Source organism: Tilletiaria anomala, assembly GCF_000711695.1.
Source record: "Tilletiaria anomala UBC 951 chromosome Unknown K437scaffold_45, whole genome shotgun sequence".
Classification (NCBI taxonomy): Eukaryota; Fungi; Basidiomycota; class Exobasidiomycetes; order Georgefischeriales; family Tilletiariaceae; genus Tilletiaria; species Tilletiaria anomala.
Window position 1 is genome coordinate 22,180 of NW_013546977.1, and position 18,551 is coordinate 40,730.

Sequence of the window (18,551 nt, forward strand, 5' to 3'; positions counted from 1 at the left end):
GGTCCGCCCGCCATGTTCGATCTTCAACTTCCTGCAGACCGTCAACGCGTGCTCGCCACGGCGGCAATCCATGACAATGCTGGGGTCTGGGGCCGCTGCCACCTGGATGAGTGCTAGTTGAGCTGGCATGAGATGGATGAGCGGTTAGAGTGCAGCCTGGCCCTGCCTGGTCCAAAGTGGAAACCTGATGAAACGCTTGAAATTCTTGAAAGACTGTGAAGTAGTACACTTCTTCAAGTATGTAGTTATATGTATCCCCGATGCTGTGACAGGTTGACGTGGAGGCTTCCTTGTTTCTTTTCACATAGCAGCTCCCCTTAATAAGGAACAACACAAGTCTTCCAAACCCAAATTCGAGCTGGGGGTGCATTCGCATTACATACATACACACCCATTATCCAGGCCCAGAAAGGATCGAGCGGGGAGCCAAAGTTGCGTCGGCCGTCGATTCTCAAGTCTCGCAAATCATATCGCGGCCTCTGGCCGAGCGGGCCCAACGCCTCAACCGTCGATGCGATCAACGGTCAATTTTTGGACTTATTTTCATTCATTTGAGAGCTACATCTCCATTTCAACTATTGCATAGCCTAATATGGTATCAGTACGCGCGGGTTGTTCTGGAGAGTTGTTCAATCTAGTTTGTTTCTCGTGAAATGCTGTATACTCCGAGTAACGTGCGCGTAAAAGACGCCCGCTCGTTCGTGCTCCAGGCAGACTTTCGCCTGTTCGACGCGAATCGTCCAACATCGCAAACTTGTCGAGCGATTTTGCATGCCCAGATTCTGGCAGGGAATCATACTAGGGATGATACGCTGTGTTGTCATGTGGGTATCTCTTGTTGAGGATATGAGCTGGGACCAGATGATTGGAAAGAATTGTGTAATCTCATCTGTTTCCCATGAAATGCTGTGTGCGCCGGGAAGCTCCCGCACAGTGTTCGCTCTTGGGGTGATGAAGTCGCCTCCACGCACTTTCTTCATCCACACAATAATTTTCCAATCTTGTGAGCGAAAACAGTTCAGCAGGCCAGCGAGGTATCGAAAGAATGACCACGACTAGGGCAAGGCCACAAAATCGAAGTGGTGTGTGCAGGCCAAGCTCGAAGCTGGCGCGGTCGCGCGACTTTTGCGTGTGGCCACCTCTGCTGCATTTAAATTGGGTTTGAGTGAGATCCGCACACGCAAGGGTTGAGCCTCGAAATTGCTTTGTATCTGTTCTAAGAGTACAAAGCATCCGTTGGGTCTTGAGACTTCTCCTACTCGTGATCTTCGACTTCCATCTCGGCCTTGTCCTTGGCCCGCCTCACTGTCTCCAGAGCGATCGCTCGAAGCGTCAGCCCGTCTACAAGCCCTCCGGCTGCGACTTTGAATTGTGATACTTTCATACACGTTTCGATCCAAGGATATAGAGGATCTGGTCCGTGGCTGGCGATTGCTTTGGTACAAGCTTTAAGCCTGCGTGATGTGCTCGACGTGTCCGGAACTGCGATCTTGACCGGGCGAGAGTGACAGATCATGCTCGGGTAAGGAGTTGCCCATGTGTATATCGAAGTCAACGGGCCTGCGCCATCAGTAGCGAGGGCCTAAGATCTGTGGAAGTACAGAAGGACGCCATGAAACGGCCCACCGCTTTCACCGAGCCGCTCCTACTCTTCCTGCGTTTCAGGCTCCTTCTCCACTTCATCGGCACCAGTTCCTTCTCACCATCCTCTTCCTCCAGGTCCTCAGAGGCACGCATGGGGGTCAGAAGGAGATTCATATCGCGCGGTACGCTTCTAGTAAGCTCACAGCCGCGTCTGGCGGTGTTTGGTCTCATCGCCTGCGCTCTCGTCGGTCCGAGCAGGGCAAGTCGGTTTCATTGATGGCCTTAGCGTCGTTAGAGGCGAACCTGTCACGTCCTGTTATCGACAAGTATATGAAAGTATCACAATTCAAAGTCGCAGCCGGAGGGCAACCTACGATGCACCTGGACGCTGTCATAAATGAGCAGCGCAACACGCACAGACTGAACGAGAAGCGGGCGCCAGAACGCTGACGACGGCCGGAGGGCTTGTAGACGAGCTGATGCTTAGAGCGATCACGCCGGATAAAATGAGGCAGTGGAAGACAAAAGATAGCTGCAAGATCTACGAGTACCACCTATGGGAACTTCTGCCAGTCGACGTGCTCACGCGCTGTACGAATTCATATTGAGACATGGCCATATGTACTCATGACGGTATATCTCTTCAAATTCAAGGAAGCATACCTGTCAAGGGGGGCCAAGGCAAGTGTATGGTACGCCCCACAGGTCAGTTACCGGAGTGATCGTCACTTGCGCCTGTGGCTACGATTCAATTTGTTAGGATTGCAGTAACATCTTGCACACCTAAAGAAGCTTCTCGAGCTCAGCGCAGACCTTGTCACCGACCTCCTTGGTACTAGCCTCCCCACCGAGGTCTTTGGTCCTGAGGCCAAGACCGCCCATCTGCTCAGTGTCCAGAACTTTGCGCACGGCTGATTCAATGTTCTCGGCCGCCTCCTTCTGTCCCAGCGACCAACGCAAAAGTAGGGCTGCCGAAAGGATCGTCCCGATCGGGTTTGCGATACCTTGGCCAGCGATATCCGGCGCAGAGCCATGAATAGGCTCGTACAGGCCGTTGCAGCGGCTCTTTCCGTCTGGAAGCCCTGAAAGACTCGCGGAGGGGAGCAAGCCGAGCGAACCAGGGATGACCGACGACTCATCGGAGAGAATGTCGCCAAACATGTTCTCCGTGAGCAAGATGCCGTTCAACTTGCGTGGGTTCGACACCATCAACATCGCCGTGCTGTCGACAAGCGAGTGGTCCAGCTCGAGGCCCTTGTCGCCGAACTCATGCTGCACCGTCTCGGTGACCACGCGCCGCCAGAGACGCGACGTGGCGAGAACGTTGGCCTTGTCGACGGAGTGCAGTTTCGCAGGTGGGCTCTGTTGCAGCGCGAGGTAAGCGGCGAGACGCGTGATGCGCTGTACGTCCGCGCGATTGTACACCATCATGTCTGTCGCCTCGCCATCGCCGCCGGGCGTGTCGAGATCTGCTTCCTTCCGGTCGCCATAGTACAGGCCCTTCACGAGCTCGCGGACGACGATGATGTCGGTCCCCTTCGCGATTGACTCCTTCAATGGGCTGTACGCGAGAAGAGACTCGGATGGAAAGCTGGCCGGTCGGATGTTGGCGTACAGGTCAAGCTCCTTGCGGATGTCTAGCAACCCTTGCTCCGGTCGTACCTTGCCGACACCCCACTTGGGCCCACCGACAGCGCCTGTGGCATAATGTAAAAGCAAGAGGCGTCAACCCCGATGCAAGTCATCGTGACTAGCCTGCAGGAAGCATCTCACCCAAAAGAATGGCATCTGCAGCCTTGCATGCGTTGCGAGTGTCATCGGGCAATGGCTTGCCAGCCGCATCAATGGCCACGCCTCCGAAGTTGTACTAAACGCTTGAACGAGAGTGACCAGAGGTTGGAAGAGATCAGCATTCACGCTACGCTGCGCACGTCGAGATTCGAAGCAAGTGCACGTACGCTCTTGAGGTTGAGTTCAAAGTCCTTTGATTTGCTGGAGACTAACTCGAGAACTCGAACAGCTTGTTCGACGACCTCCGGACCTGTGAAATGACGGAAGCGATGAGTCTGAGTGTGAGTGTGATCATGCCTTTCGACACGGAGATATGCAGCGCGAGACAATCCCTTCAGCGCTCACCGATTCCATCGCCGGGAAGGACAACGACATTGTAGGACTTCTTTCCGGACATGACTATGGTCGTGACTTATTGGTCCACCCTGAACGCTACTTCAAATGGTGTGCATAGAATGTAGACATCATCTGAGTCTCTTGATCTGGAAGAAAGGAGAGACGTACCTGACAAACGGCTTGTGGTATGTGACCGCCCTACCCCTGATGCACACGGAGATCGTGGGATGCCAAGAGGCTGCCAGGCGGGAAGAGTCGTCGGAAGCGCGGAACTAGGAGTTTTGAATGTGATTGTGCATGCAAACTCTCTTCCAGTCTCCATATCGCTCCTTCCAACTGCCATTCACTGAGGTCCGTCCGCACACTTTGGTCAGCAGGAGCATGGCATTTCAAGGCGACTGGAGATGGTGTGTGTATTGTGCGCACTCTCGGAAATGGTCCGAAATGCAAGTCAAATTCTGGAACAAAGGGACTTTTCGTAGCTCTCGCAAGGATCGTGGTAGAGCACACGGCGCCGATACGAACAAATAGCCTGCAAGGCATGACAGCCTGTGCAAGGCTACTGCATCGTGGATCATCCCTGTTTGCTCTTCGTTTCCCCGTCACGACGATGCCCTATTTGTTCTCATCGAAGACCTAATCCCTCTCGCAGGTACGGTCAAGAGGCCAAAGAGGGTTAGACGGCAGCAACACTGAAGCCGAAGCAAGCGGTGACATGTCCCCTCCCCATTAGGCATCGATGACGAGTCGTTTGTATGTGCAGTGGCACTGACGAAGAGCGACAGCTACTCTGATCTACGGCGACCGACATGGAGGGCGCGGATCAGACAAGCGCGCTTGATGACTTATGAGGAGCCGGACATCTTGACCACCCTGGCAGTCACCTTCCTGCTGCTTTTTGCATCGATCCGCACTGTAATCCACAAGCTTCACGATGCCGGCATCATGAGCTATCTGGTCATCGGCTCCGTTTACGGGTCTCCACTCGGTGACATCATACCTCTTCAGCTGCAGAGCGCGATGCAGACTTTGGGCGACCTAGGACTTACACTGCTCACCGCTTGTGGCGGCATATCAACCCGGCGCGGTATGCTCGCTCAGTCAAAGGCATTCGCTGTCTCCTTGTTAGTCGGTGTATCATGCATTGGCCTTCCCACCGGTCTCAGCATGGCGATTAGGACACCCAGCCATGGATATTCGTCGCGCCAGTCCTTTGCTATGGGTGGTGCTCGTTGCTCTATATCTCTAGGAACGATCTTCTCAGTGGAAACAATGAAAGGAGCGCCTTGCAAGAATTCAGTGATGAAGTGAGCACGGGCGACACGGGCACCCTGCTGGATTGGGTCAACACTCGCATCGGAACAGTGCTAGTTGGTGCGGCCCTTCTCGATGACATCGTCAGCCTCGTCATCGCCTCAGTGGTGTAGATGCTAGAGCAGCGGAATGCAAGCCCAGAGGCTCGAGCGAATAGCCCAACCCACATCGCACCGTGGATAGCTACAAGGCCTATCGTCATATTCATTTGTCTCATTGTCGGCGCCGCGCTCCTGAGGCTGCTACTAAGTAACCCTTTCACCCGCTCTCTCGTACGGACTCCTCTGGTTGGAAGAACAAAAATACACGACCAAAGAGCGAAGCACCCAGTTGTCAAGGTGATTCCGCTCTTCGTCATGATCACCTTTGTGTTTGTCATGTTCGCATTCGCAGTTATCGCGAACTTTATCTCCAGCAGCGTGTTGATAGGCCTATGCTGCGCAGGCGCTTTAGTGTGCTACAGTGAGTGTTCTCGCAGTTAACCTTTGGAGCCGCAGCCAATATCACGCTCTGCTTCCCCCACCGCAAAGTTTACGATCAATTTTTCCAAGCCTTTGCGGATTCGCCGCTTCAATGGCTCCATATTCTTGATCTGAAGCGCGCATTCGGCCCCATTACTTCCGTCCAAATCCTTGTACTGGTGCCATTCGTCTTTGCATCCATCGCCAATGAGATCCTCGTCAAAGACCTCTTCGTCAGGCAAACAGCATGGTACGGGATCGTGTACATCGTTTTTATGTTCTTGGCGAAGCTCGCGGCTGGCGGCGTTCTCTTGTCCTTCGATCCCATGACCATGCTATGGACCTGGGTTAGCAAAACAACGCCTAAAGGTCATAGAGGCGAGCGCGAGACGGAGTTAAGAGACGACGAAGCTTTTTCGCTGCCGCCTGGCGTCGAAGATCGACGTGCAGCTGCTCCTTCAGACCCAATGGGCAGTGCTTCCAATGTACCACAATTTTACGCGTCAACCGTACCGAATCACATGCACGCGCCAGTGCCCACGACGCTATCATGGTCGACAGCGTCGGCTCACCTCGAATTGTCGCTCGTTGCACGCGGCGACATCAGATTCCTCATCATTAATTACCCGATCAGGCCGGATCATCGGCGATACCGAAGATTCTGTCTCGTCCGAGGCATTTAATGCTGCCATTTGAGCCATCATCAGTAACACATTTCATGGGCCCATCTCTGTTGGCTTGCTGCTGACGTACACGAGCATGGGAAGGTAGATCACGGCTGGTCGCTGGGGCTAAGGATGTGATCACACATGCTTGGTGCATGGACCTTTTCTCAATGTATAGCGCTGCAATTTGCTATAGTGAACTTGTGTTGCGATGTTCACCCAGCCGCCATCACGAATGCAGAAGTCATACATGCTACCAGTCCACCATGCAGGCTTCGATGTTGGGGTATTCCGCTCGTACATTCCGGAGCATCAACTGTGGCGTCTGATGACTGGTCACGTTCGTGCATCGGGTTAGTAGGCGCTACTTTCATAGTATCCGTCCAATGTACTCTGTAGATGGCCAACGTACTACTGTTGAAACTGGACTTGAGAACATCCGATATCTGTGGTGAGGCGGGGTGATTGAAATGAGTCTGGACGCGGATTCATTCCTAACGTAACATTCCCGATTCACGCAGAGGTGCACTACCCTTTGCGGCTAAAAGCCACCCATCGATGGATGTAGAAGAGGATAGTGCACAACACACAGGATATCTCTCGGAGGCAGCCGACGGATCAGACGAACAAATAAAGAGTCACAGAGCATCTCAAGACGTTGCGAGTGCGGCTGCCACGCCGGATACTAGTGGGGACAACCTCAAGGTCTCAAATGTCGCTGGAGCCTCTAATGGGCGGACCATACGTAGCGGTGGTGTCCGGCCCTACGTCAGCCTGAGCAGTGATGGTCAGGCTTTTTCATCCTCTTCGACAGGACCCTTCTTCGATACACGCAGACCTTCCATGGACGCTTTTCGACGACGCTCTCTCTCCCCGTCTGGAGCGCCTGGCCTGTCCGGACCAGCAGCTGTTGAGGCAGCAGCGCACCAGTACCCTCTCCTTCGAAGAGGGGGAGCGCCAGGCGCGGGTCGCTTTCGAAGAGGCAGCACGCTGGGGCAAGATGTGACGCCTGAGCTCATGCCGCCGTCAGAGGGTTATGAAGCGTCAGATATGCTAAAGGACCCGCCGGAGCCGTCAGCAAAAATGCTAGACTCGCCATTACATCTGGGTAATCCATTACCTGATATCGATCGGTATCCAGCAACAGACGCTTCTACAGCGCGCTATCAAGCATCTGATTTTGCGCCGCTATCGTCCGTCTCGCGCAACCGAGCGCGCTCAACATCCAATTCAGGTTTCCGGATATCACCGTATGCAGTCGCCAGTCGCTCGAGTCCAAGTCCCAAGAGCAAACGGCTGCCCAGCAACCCATGGAACAGTGGCACGGTCGGAGGTCCAATGTCAGACCTGAGGCGGAAAAGCGGGGAGCGTGAGCGTGAAGCGGTTCCTTTGGCCTGTAACGAAAGCTCAAATGGGGCATTGGGCTTGCTGCCGCCACGAAGGCGAAGTCCCCAGAGCATAGATCGCACGGAAGACGGCGATGGCTCTGGCAACAACGGCTCATCATCAGAAGGAATTGCTAACACCCCTCCCTTTGGTGGGCATTACGGGGCCAGGAGCCTTGGACTACGCAGAGGTATTGCAAGGAGGGGTGGTGCTATGACTGTGAGTGTTGACGAATTGGTTCATCCAGTGCATCGAGACTGACCTGCTCTGCTCACGTTGCAGCCGCGGGACAAATCCATGCTGCGCATTGCTGCAACTCTCCAGGATGAGAGCCATCCCTTTGCAGGCGAGGTTGCTTCCGAGGCTCGTCTCTCACGAGAACGCCGCCTTGCCAGCTCGTCGAACGACCATCCATTCTCTTCTGGCGGTCGGGTGCTCGGCTTTATCATTCCCCCATCCGCAAGATCACGCCATCGCTCCCCATTCGTGGGCACAGGGCCAATCAAGGCAGGCGGGAAAAAGGCATGGGAAGAGCAAGACGACCAGCCTGATCTTCTGGACGACGTCGCTTTCGGCGTCGATTCTGGAGAGCTCAGCAGCGACGACGAAAATATGCCCTCGACGGCGCCGAGCTTTGGTCCAGTGAACGAAGCTGAGATGGAGGTCGAGTCCTCAGCGGGTGTCAATGCAGACGCGAATGCGGCACCGGTGCTACGTGGGCATAGACGCAATGACTCTAAATGGACTGACTTTCGGGAGACTCGACATCCTTCAATATCGACCGGAACCGCCCTCGCTTACAGGGACTCTCGCCTGAGTGCAAGCCCGAGTGCTGAACGATCTCTGATGTGGTCCAAGACACCGGCCTTTGGGCCGGCTTCTTACGGAGGCAGTGATATGATGGACACGGTCGTGCCAGAGGAGCTACCTCCAGCTGTCTTGTCAGCACCTTGGCACTTTGGGGGTAACAACGGTGGACGGATACCAAAACGCAAGGCGAACGACGATCGCTATGAGCCTTACGCCGCGAGCGCGCAAAAGCGCCGTGCTGTCAGCCCTATGCATCAATTGAGCTTGTCTATCTCTCAAGGCAGCTCAATTGGAGGGCCTGTGCCGCATGCAATCACGTCTCCAAGCAACAGTCATTTCCCCGTCACTGGCGGTAGTGGCTCCGCTGGATGTTACTTCACTGGCTCGCACTCGAACCACACCCAAGCTGGCCACCATTCGCGCAACGCATCCAGGGTATCCCTGGTCGGCTCGAGACCCGGCTCGAGACAATCTTCACCAGCTCTTACGAATGCATCCACGCTTGGCTCGTCAGTCACAACTCAGGCACGGCCATCCACACCGACCACAATGATGCCCCCAGTAGCGTCCTCGCCCTCACTTGGACCTGGGGTTGCATCCATGGCGCCCACGCTCTCTGGTGGGGGAACTCCAAAAATGGCCACCACGTCCGGCGCCGGGTCCGGACCAGGATACGGCAGCGGTGCCCTCGGCCTGAGCTTGGGCTTGAATCACTCTCTCTACTTGTCGCCAGGCACCAGTGCTGGCGGCCAAGGAGTGCTCCCCCGTGGACTTGGCGTTGGGCCTGCATGGACCCGAAGAGACAGGGATGAGGAGATGCAGGAAGATGCAGTGGAAGAAGGCCTGAGCATGATCGAATTGCAATGACGATAATGGACCCTATTGGCATTTACACCAACACGTTGTATTCTACGTATGTGCGAAATCAAAGCACCGAGTAACGACCAGGGCCCGATGGACCTTTCTGCTCAGCTTCCAGTGCGGCTTGCGTAGCCTCGAGTAGGATGAGCTTGATGTCGCGTACAGCTCGCTCGATCCTCTCCGGATCGTTGCTCTCGATAAGCAATTGCAACTTGGGAGGCTCGCCAGGCTGTGGTTCTTTCCCCTTCTCATAAAACGCACCTTTGCTCGTAACTAAAGGAACCAACAATCGTCAGCTGAAGTTCCGCGGCTTGATCAACAGAATAGCCACACTCACTTGAAGCTCCGCTGCTCTCGATAAGCATAGACATTGTCTCCTTGTTGGTTGCGCGCCACCTGGCCTTTTGTGGGAAGCTGCGCAAGGATCAGGTACCGTGTTCTTCAGTTACAGATAGCCATAAACGGAGCGTCTCACATTCCGACTCACTCATTAATTGGGATGATAGCGTGAAAGTCGGTGGCATCAGGGTCTTTCACCCTGCGCCGTTCCGTCTCCTTTTGCAATTGTGATTTCTTATCAGCATGCATGGCCTGGATTTTGGCGAGCGCTTGGGCAAGCTTGGTTGTGTCTGCACCGCTCGTCTTGGCAGCTTCCAACGCTCGTTCCATGCTGGCTTGCTGTGTCGCAGTGTGAGAGATACTCGACTCGGTCAAAGCGGCAGCGACCTTGTTATCGCGGACAAAGTCGGGCGCAGGGCCTTTCTTGACCTCGATGGTCATTTCGTTGAGCTTCTCGAATTCTTCATTCGCAGCAGCGGTTTCTTTGGAAGATGCTGTCGCTCTGACATTACCCTCGGCGTTTGCTGCACTTCCATCTTTTCCAACCTTGTCTTCCTTGTCCTTTTCGTCTTCACCAGTTCCTTCGCCGAACGCAGACTTTTGAGCGCGCAGTGCCTTTTCGCGGTCATTTTCGAGGCGCTCGAGACCCTTCCCGCCAAAGCCAGAGCCGGCAACCTGGGCTTTGCCCGACTTGACTTTCTCGGCAAACTTGTTTGCCAGTGCTTGCAGATCCTCGGGCACTGCAACTTTGCTCGCCATGAGAGCACTGACGATGTCTTTTGCATATCGCTCTTGCTGAGGCGTGATGAAGGTGACACATGTGCCTTTGTTGCCTGCTCTCCCAGTGCGCCCTGCTCGGTGAACATAGTCCTCAAGATGGTTGGGTACGTCGTAGTTGATGACGAGCTTGAGCTGCTTGACGTCAAGACCGCGGGCAGCGATGGACGTGGCGGTCACGATGGGGACGACACCGGCCTTGAAGTCTGCGATTGTCGAGTCTCTGTCGACCTGGTCCTTGCCGCCATGGATGGACATGGTTGGGTATCCCTTACGCATGAGTTCCCTCAAAAGATCATCAGCAGCTTCTTGTCTATCCACGAAAATTAGTGTGCGAGCGTCTTCATCGTCGTTATACGTCTGTCCCAGGATCTCTAGTAGACGGTGGAACTTCGTATCCTGCTCGCGCACTTCGACGATCTGCTCAATCTCGGGTGCGACAACGCTCTTTCCGCCGACTGTAATCTCGAGTGGTCGGTGCTTGAGCACCTTGCGCGCCAGACTTTCCATCTGCTTTGGGAATGTAGCAGAAAAGAGGACCGTCTGCCGATCTGGCCGGATGTTGTTGACAATGTTCATGACCTGCGGCTCGAAGCCCATGTCAAACATGCGATCCGCCTCGTCGAGGACCAGATACGTCACACGTCGCAAGTTGGTCACACGGCCAGAGTTGGCGGTGAGCAGGTCGATCATGCGCCCCGGTGTCGCGACAACAATCTCGGCCGTCTTCTTCATCTCGGCAATCTGCTCGGAGATGGGCACACCGCCATAGACGCAGACAGCTCTGAGGCCGAGACCGCGCAGGAAGGGCTTGCTCTCGCGATAGATTTGAATGGCCAGCTCACGCGTCGGAGTCATGATCAAGCCCACTGGCCCTTCCATTGTTTCGACGGGACGCTGATCATTGATGTGGCGGAACATGGGAAGGAGGAATGCCATTGTCTTGCCCGATCCGGTCTTAGCGACACCGATCACATCTCGACCGGACATGATGGCAGGAATCGCCTGCGCCTGAATCGGTGTTGGTCTTTCATAATTGAGCCGCTTGATGATCTCCAGGCAGCTGGCCGGTAGTCCGCAGTGACTCCACTTGGTCAGCGGCTTCGGGCAGTCTTTCCCGCGCACGGCAATGGCGTCGAGCTGCAGGCGCAGCGACTCTGCATCCTCGTTTGTCATCTCTTGAATTTCTGCCGGAGGGTGATAGAATGCTTTCCTGTACGGCTCGTAGTCTACGCTCGAATGATCGGTCTGCGGTAGGCCGCGCTTCTTGACAGACTTGGCTGCAGCGGCGATGATATCCTCCATCTTGGAAAGCTTGGACAGCTCATCTTCTCCCTCTTGTCCTTCACCTGCATCCTCCCCTGCGGAAAGCTCGTCTTCACCCACGACAGTACTGTCCTGCTTTGTTTTGCCCTGATCCTTCGAGCTGCCAGCAGCGACACCAAGGCGTTTCTGGTCAGCCTCGTTAACCTCTTTGACTTCGTTAGAGACGCCAGCCATGAATGCATCCAATGGGTCCACCTCGTCATCCTCCGCAGTATCCATGTTTCCCGCCATAGATAGTGGCTGAATCCCCTCATCCTCGTCCTCGTCCTCGTCATCTACCGACTCGAGGTTTGGCCCGACCTTGCCGCCTGCAGCTGGCTTTAGCAGGGGGTCCATGGGAGGAAGCGTAAAACGCTTGATCTCTTTCTTCTCCGGCAGATCAGCAGTGTCGGCCAGAGAGTTTGTCGTGGAGCTGAGCTTCCCTTTTGCAAAGTCTGACCTGGCACCAAGGCCTTTGAGAGCGGTGGCGTTGATTAACGTCGCGCCGGGCTTGTTAGGCAGGGATGCTGTACATACAAGCAGAAGAACGCATATTCTCAGATGCCGGTTATTTCTCCAAATCACCTTGCAAATGCCACTCACATGTCAGGGTACTAGCGACCTTCTGTGCACGCTGTTTGGCCTCTTCTGCGGCCTTTTCTGCCTCTCGCTTCTTCTTCCAAGCTTCGATACGTTCCCGCTTCTCGCGCTTCTTTTTCTCATCTTCAGTCTCAGCTGACTTACCACCAGGAAGGGTAGGAGAGCTGGTATGACTCAAGTGCAGGCTTTCGGGGTGGGAAGCTTGCGGCTTGGGCGGCAGTGGATGTCGATGGCTGCCATCCCCGCCGGCGCTGGGAAACGATGAAGGGCCTCGACCGTTCGGAAGGGTGACACACGGTGGTGACCCAGGACTGCGCGATCTTCTCCGCTTGCTGCCCCTCCAGTCGTCATCCTCATCGAGCCTTCCTTCCCTGCGAGCCCTCTTCTCGCTATGTCTGTCTCGGCTGTATGCATCTCGATCATATCGATCGTAATCAGAGGATCGAGCGTATCCGTGCCTGCTGCTACCGGAGCCAGCACCGCCGCTGTGCCTCCAACTCTGATCACGATCCATTACGTCCCTGGAGGAGGCCGAAGGTGATGCAGGACGGCGACGAGAGTCGTAGGCGTCAGGCCCATGTGTTCGGTCAGGACGGCCTTCTTTTGCAGCCGAAGAAAGCTCACTTCTGCCTCCGCTTCTCGTATCTCGTGATAATCGATCGCGCTCATCGCGTTCATCGCGACCGCTGGGACCATCTCGCCAGTCCCTTTCGCGCCGAAAGTAGCTTGACATGGCTGCACGTTGTCATGGGAAACCCAGGTAAAGATGGCGTTTGGTCCTCCACCCTTCTCGGGGATCTTGCTCGCCTTAGTTATGACAGGGGATGAACCAGGATGAGCAAGTTCGGGATCGCGCGTCAGTTATGCAGCACCACGATGCTGTGTGGATATCCAGTAGCGACCGACATGAGGTACAGCTGTCAGCAAGCCTCCAGGGTCAGAGAAGGGATGCATCGATGATATTGCTGAGTCCACCCTGTGACGTGACCTATTCACCACCAATGTGTGTGCGCTCGACATGGTGCGGAACGGAGAACTGAAATTTATTTCTGTGACCCACTCACCTTGTTGCAACAACAGGTGCCTTGATTCACATTGAGTGTATGTAGGGAGTCACCATCTACAACTCCGAGGCGTATGTGGGCATGCCTGTACAGAGCTGACTTTGCTCGTCGTACTGTGAGCCATTGCAGCCTAGTGTCCACACAAGGGCTTGGCGTTCCCGTCGCTTTTTTCCCATTGACTTACTGGTACTCGAAACCGCCTGAGACAGCCAGGTTGGCCGATAGTTCGAGGTTCATCAGCAACTGAAGCCTGAACTCGTCGTTACAATCAGGAAATTGGCTGCTTTAAAACTATGGGGCGCAAGACCAAGTCAGTCTCATCGAGAGACTCTTCCACCTCACTGCGAGGTGTGGCTCTGGGAAGGGATGCGACCGCGTTTCGCGATCAAGACTTCATCTCTTTCGACTTGCTCGAACCAGAGCCAGCACTGGGTCCGAACAGTCTGAATGCGGCGAAGAATGGAAAGGGAAAAGGGAAAGAGCGGAGTTTCGATGGCGACGACTCGCAAGAAGCGGCAGAAGTGGCAACAAACGACTCAGCTAGAAGAGCGGGATGGCGTCGCCAAGGCACATCAGCCAGTGCGGCGGCAGAAAACTTCGCCAATGGGAGATCAAGGCCGTCACCGGGTGTTCCTGCGAATGGAGTTGGAAGAGGGAAATCAAATAGAGCGGGGAGCGGGAAAAAACGCAAAAGAGATGAGGAAGCCCAGACGGCCCAGACAGACAGAGGCACGCCGTGGGCTGAAGAAGTGGACTGGGCCACCTGCCACAATGCAGCCGCTGCGTACGTCTCTTGCCACAGGATCAATGATTTCTGAGAAGCGAAGTTATCTGACACTTACTAATATCACCTCCACTACAGCTTGCACAGGGAGATCATCGCTTTCGACAGGTATATTGCACCGACAGTGGAGGAGCATGCGACACGGAAGATGGCGATAGAATTGATCCGCCAAGCCGTCACCAACAGATTTAAGGATGCGCAAGTGCACAGTTTCGGCAGTCAAGAGACGCAGCTGTACTTGCCGCAGGGGTGAGTGCTTATGTCGATATATGTTCTACCCAAGCAACTTGCAAAGCTAACCCGTTTGGGTCGCCGTTACCATTGCTCAGCGACATCGACCTGGTGTGTCTGTCGCAAGAAATGACCCGAATACCGGATAGAAAATGTCTCCGCACGCTGGCCAACGTGCTTCGACAGAACAACATTGCGAGCCAGATCGCTGTGATTCAAGCAAAGGTGCCAATCGTGAAGTTCACCTGCCTCCCTAGCTTAGGCAACTTCAAAGTCGACATCTCGATCAATCGCCAAAACGGAATTGCAGCTGCCAAATTCGTCAACGAGTGGCTTGATCGCCAACCTGCGGTGCGGCCACTGGTGATGTGCATCAAATGTCTGCTCTCGCAAAGGGGTATGGCTGAAGTCTTCAGTGGCGGGCTCGGCAGCTTTTCTGTTATCTTGATGACCATCAGCTTCCTGCAGCTTCATCCCAAGATGCAAAGAAAGGAGATTGATCCTTGTGAGAATCTGGGCGTGCTTCTGCTCGAATTCTTAGAGCTCTACGGGAAGAATTTCGGGTATGACAATGTGGCGATCACGGTCAGGGAAGACGGAGGCTATTTTTCCAAGCCGCGTAATGGCTGGAAAGACGAGCGGAAGCCTTTCTTGCTATCCATCGAAGATCCGCTAGACAGCAGTAAGTGGAATCTTGTGTGGGTCTTGAACGAAATAGAACAAGTGCTTATCCATACAATGCCCATATTACAAAGCCAATGATATATCCAAAGGATCTTGGAACATCCTAGAGGTGCGCCAGCTCTTCGCAAGTACGTTCGACATCCTCACGAGCGCATGCTGCAAGCGCGCCATGGACATGCGCATTGATCCGACTTTGCAGAACCTCATGCCGCGCAGCACGCACACTCGATACGATGAGGACGACCTGGCTCGGGAGGCATTGATCAGCAGCGCGAAAGGGGGCGACTCCGGTGGCCTTCTGCGAAAAGATCCTCGGTCTCTTCTTGGGAATGTTTTCGGCACCTCGCGGTCGGTTCAGAGGAGTCGTGCAGAGGTAAGCGAGCGCGCACAAGAACAGGTGCGGTAGCTAAAGACCAGGGCAGGCCGCTGATCCCGCTTTCACCTTTTATCTCAGCTGCTCCGCCTATTCCAATCGGGATCAATGCAACGTCGGCTTAAGCAACACCCACCTGGTACCGGACCGCTACCAGGACCCTCCTCATCGACCATTAGATCGAAGGAGAAAGAAGACGCGCGCAAGCAAGTGCAGGTCGGGACCGAGCTCGTTACGGGCGGAGGAACGACAGCTGGGCAGATAAGCTCGGAACTCATGGGAGTCAATGAGCGGGCTGCAGAGAGCGGAACAGGATGTTCTTCGGGAAGAGAGAAGAGCAAGTCTGTGGATATTGTGGACGAAGAAGAGCTTGCAAACAGTCAAGGGTACTTTTTCGATATTCATGGCTTATCGCAGCGGTCAGCCGGGGATGACGACGACGATGCTTCAGATAGCAGGTACGCGCAACAGCCTCCGCGAAAGCGAAAGCACATTCACCGATCATCGCCGCCAACTGCATCGGCGGCCGAGGGAAATTACATTGCTGACAGCGATTCGGAGAGCGGGAATGATGACGATACGAGTCTCCCGACCCTCGTCTGCGAGGCCCGCGCTACTCCCACTTCTAGAGCAAGCAAGAGCAAGGTCAGCGCGCAGGATCGGAGAGATTTTTGGGCGAGCAAGACTACGCATGCATCTAGACAGCAGAGTCCTGCCGATGGCTCCAAGGAAGGCGATGGCTCCGAGGAAGGGGAAGCGCCAAGCGATTAAAGGCATGCTATTTCTGAGATATGCAGGAGAGCTGACTGACGAGCCATGATACATCATCTTATGTACTGCATTGCAAGTTCCGGCAAGGGGAACGCTTCTTCATTTGAATCCGTGCCTTTTTTTCCAGTCGCTCGATCAGGTGCTCATGTTCACCGAAGTGCCACCTCCGCTGCCGGTGCCTAGTTTGGCCTGCGCCAGATCCTGTCGGGCGTCAACGGCAGCTTTCCTCATGGCATCCACCCATTCTTCGCACGCAATGGGGATGGTGCTCATGCCGATGTGACGAGCGTGAGCGAGAACTGGCAATTTGCGAAGCGTTCTTCCAGAGAGACCCTACAGTGTTTGTATGACCCATAGAGGAGGTTGTCAGCTATATGGCAGTGACACGATATATGATTCGATTTGAGGATGACGTACCTCGCATGCTTCCGCTAACTCCCACATCTTGATACTAGCTTTGCGGCTCGATTCTAGCACTGAACCTGCCGTCTCCAGGTTCTGCTTTGCCATGCACGCCCGCGACCAGTCGAGGAGAGGCTGTACAGAGACAGTGTGACGTCGTTGAGCCTTGGAGCAACATTGGAACTTTAGCCAGACTTACAATGCGCTCAGCTAGACCCACTCGCATGAGCTCGTCCAGACAACTTCGCAAAATCCAGTAAATAGCCTGCGGCGGCGGTAGGCCGATGTATTGCTTTATATCCGCCCGGTCGACGAATGCAGAGTCTGTGAAAGATATTCTGTGAGAGTTGCTCAGCCGATGCAAGATGTTTCAGAATTGAAGCTTACCGATAGCCTCAGAGATGTTGGAAGTAGTCATGACAAGCACGTTTTTGCGGGCCTTCAGCTTGTCGAGCTGCGTCAACAGCGCATTTACGACTCTTAGCGCATCTGATGGCTCCGTACCCGACATGGAAGAGGTCCTTGCTGCCGTCAGACTCTCCACTTCGTCTGTAATCATTTGGATCCTTTGTCAGTGCAGCTCCTGCGAATCAATTTCCACATGACGCACGTACCGATGAGGATGACGACAAAGCTCTGCTCGTCCTCAACGAGATCCGTCACCATGGAGAACAGGCGTTGCACCAGCTTTCCCGATTCTGAAAACCACTTGGAGAACAGAGAGTGGGAGTTGATTTCCACAAGACGCCCTTGACAGTATCTGAGATCAGGACAACTTGGTTAGAATGGGCAGGGGACCGACGTGAGATATTGAGCCAGCTTACCTCTCTGACAGACGGATGGAAAGTTTCTGGGCCAATGCTCGGCAGAGACTCGTCTTTCCCGTTCCTGGCGGCCCATGTAAGAGGCATACTCTGTGGAATCAAACAGAGCTCCGTCAAAGGGCGTCTTTGAGCCGCAATAGCTTCGAAAGCGCTTACCGATTCCAGGAAACCACATTGAAGTCGACATTCGCGTCAGAAAAGAGGACTGTGGTGTAGATGTAATTGAGGAGTCGGAGCTTGACATCATCCGCATATATCAAGCTGCAAGGCAGACAAATTCACTTTCAGAAGCGGAAACGCGGCCGCAGCTTGCGTTCGATCCGCACGAACGAACCTCTTCCATAGCCCGTCCAAGTCTTTGCTTGGAAGTTCGGCCACTGTTGCTGCCATGACTGGTTCCCCTTCATCCTCGTCCCCATCGCCAGCTGCGAATTCCTCCACAGCGTCAAATATGCCTGTCTGGTACACGTGAATCTCTGCGCTTGTCCCTTGTACTGGAAGATACTTTCTCCCGCTCGCTTTAAGGGTTGTACAGAAGGTTGAAAACAAGTGGATTCAGCAAAATGCCAACAAATGGGAGACTTTATGTTGTCTTGTTACGTACCACTCTCTGCCACAATGATTCTCTCAACGTTGGCAGAGAGGATCTGCGCTGACTCCCAGCCTTCAAGATCGCTGTCACATTCAAGCGCCTCAATATTGTGCTCCAAATATGCGCGCAAGGCTCGACGGATCGTGTCGTATCGCGCCGTAGAGTCGGGGTAGAGCTTGACCTCAACTGTAACGAAGTGCAGACGCGTTGTCAGGCCCCATGCATATGAGGCACCTTTAGGGAAGCGGCCGCGACAATGATGGCGTCAGAAGAACGAGCTCACTGTGAATGGTGTCTGACTGCAGTACCGCGTGGCCATTCAGCATGTTCGGTGAGGCAACATGGCCATTCATTGTAGCCAGGTTCACCGCGGTCGAGCTGCTTGCTGTACTGATCTCCGCTTCATATTCCATTTGGCTGGCTATTGAGCCGGCTCGAAAGTCCAAACGGGGTCGAATGATTAAGCGTCTGTTTGCTTCAGCTCTGTCGCTTGCGCCTTGGCCGAATCAAAGCACCAATGCACTCAACGCTTCACGTTCTCTACCAAGGTGTAGTGAAGCAAAAGTCAACCGTCAAGAATCAAGACACAAAAGCAGA

General features: G+C 54.4%; 7 protein-coding genes across 7 annotated transcripts; 4 read left to right on the forward strand and 3 right to left on the reverse strand.

The window, feature by feature from the left end:
• Positions 1 to 2,367: 2,367 nt before the first annotated feature.
• Positions 2,368 to 3,772, reverse strand: K437DRAFT_263025 (putative LEU2-beta-isopropyl-malate dehydrogenase; the record flags this gene model as incomplete). Its single annotated transcript, XM_013387580.1, has 4 exons — positions 2,368 to 3,281; positions 3,358 to 3,451; positions 3,543 to 3,625; positions 3,721 to 3,772. 4 exons carry the CDS (start codon positions 3,770 to 3,772, stop codon positions 2,368 to 2,370), a joined length of 1,143 nt encoding a protein of 380 aa, XP_013243034.1.
• Positions 3,773 to 4,656: 884 nt separating this feature from the next.
• Positions 4,657 to 5,138, forward strand: K437DRAFT_268534 (uncharacterized protein; the record flags this gene model as incomplete). Its single annotated transcript, XM_013387581.1, has 2 exons — positions 4,657 to 4,835; positions 4,961 to 5,138. 2 exons carry the CDS (start codon positions 4,657 to 4,659, stop codon positions 5,136 to 5,138), a joined length of 357 nt encoding a protein of 118 aa, XP_013243035.1.
• Positions 5,139 to 5,362: 224 nt separating this feature from the next.
• Positions 5,363 to 6,328, forward strand: K437DRAFT_256730 (uncharacterized protein). The gene is made up of 2 exons (XM_013387582.1): positions 5,363 to 5,487; positions 5,556 to 6,328. The coding sequence occupies exons 1-2, from the start codon at positions 5,382 to 5,384 to the stop codon at positions 6,167 to 6,169; spliced, it is 720 nt and encodes a 239-aa protein (XP_013243036.1). The 5' UTR covers positions 5,363 to 5,381; the 3' UTR covers positions 6,170 to 6,328.
• Positions 6,329 to 6,563: 235 nt separating this feature from the next.
• On the forward strand, positions 6,564 to 9,296 carry K437DRAFT_274331 (uncharacterized protein). Its single transcript, XM_013387583.1, has 2 exons — positions 6,564 to 7,756; positions 7,820 to 9,296. Exons 1-2 carry the CDS (start codon positions 6,710 to 6,712, stop codon positions 9,212 to 9,214), a joined length of 2,442 nt encoding a protein of 813 aa, XP_013243037.1. The 5' UTR covers positions 6,564 to 6,709; the 3' UTR covers positions 9,215 to 9,296.
• Positions 9,188 to 12,967, reverse strand: K437DRAFT_256733 (P-loop containing nucleoside triphosphate hydrolase protein). The gene is made up of 4 exons (XM_013387584.1): positions 12,233 to 12,967; positions 9,696 to 12,156; positions 9,546 to 9,622; positions 9,188 to 9,481 (listed from the first exon to the last, which is right to left on the reverse strand). The coding sequence occupies exons 1-4, from the start codon at positions 12,741 to 12,743 to the stop codon at positions 9,273 to 9,275; spliced, it is 3,258 nt and encodes a 1,085-aa protein (XP_013243038.1). The 5' UTR covers positions 12,744 to 12,967; the 3' UTR covers positions 9,188 to 9,272.
• Positions 12,968 to 13,328: 361 nt separating this feature from the next.
• Positions 13,329 to 16,250, forward strand: K437DRAFT_274333 (uncharacterized protein). The gene is made up of 5 exons (XM_013387585.1): positions 13,329 to 14,077; positions 14,156 to 14,326; positions 14,407 to 14,990; positions 15,064 to 15,365; positions 15,447 to 16,250. Exons 1-5 carry the CDS (start codon positions 13,587 to 13,589, stop codon positions 16,134 to 16,136), a joined length of 2,238 nt encoding a protein of 745 aa, XP_013243039.1. The 5' UTR covers positions 13,329 to 13,586; the 3' UTR covers positions 16,137 to 16,250.
• K437DRAFT_274334 (AAA-domain-containing protein) lies at positions 16,131 to 18,307 on the reverse strand (the record flags this gene model as incomplete). The annotated part of the gene is made up of 10 exons (XM_013387586.1): positions 16,131 to 16,469; positions 16,554 to 16,673; positions 16,738 to 16,862; positions 16,926 to 17,087; positions 17,153 to 17,298; positions 17,363 to 17,452; positions 17,519 to 17,623; positions 17,697 to 17,880; positions 17,967 to 18,140; positions 18,238 to 18,307. 10 exons carry the CDS (start codon positions 18,305 to 18,307, stop codon positions 16,272 to 16,274), a joined length of 1,374 nt encoding a protein of 457 aa, XP_013243040.1. The 3' UTR covers positions 16,131 to 16,271.
• Positions 18,308 to 18,551: the final 244 nt, after the last annotated feature.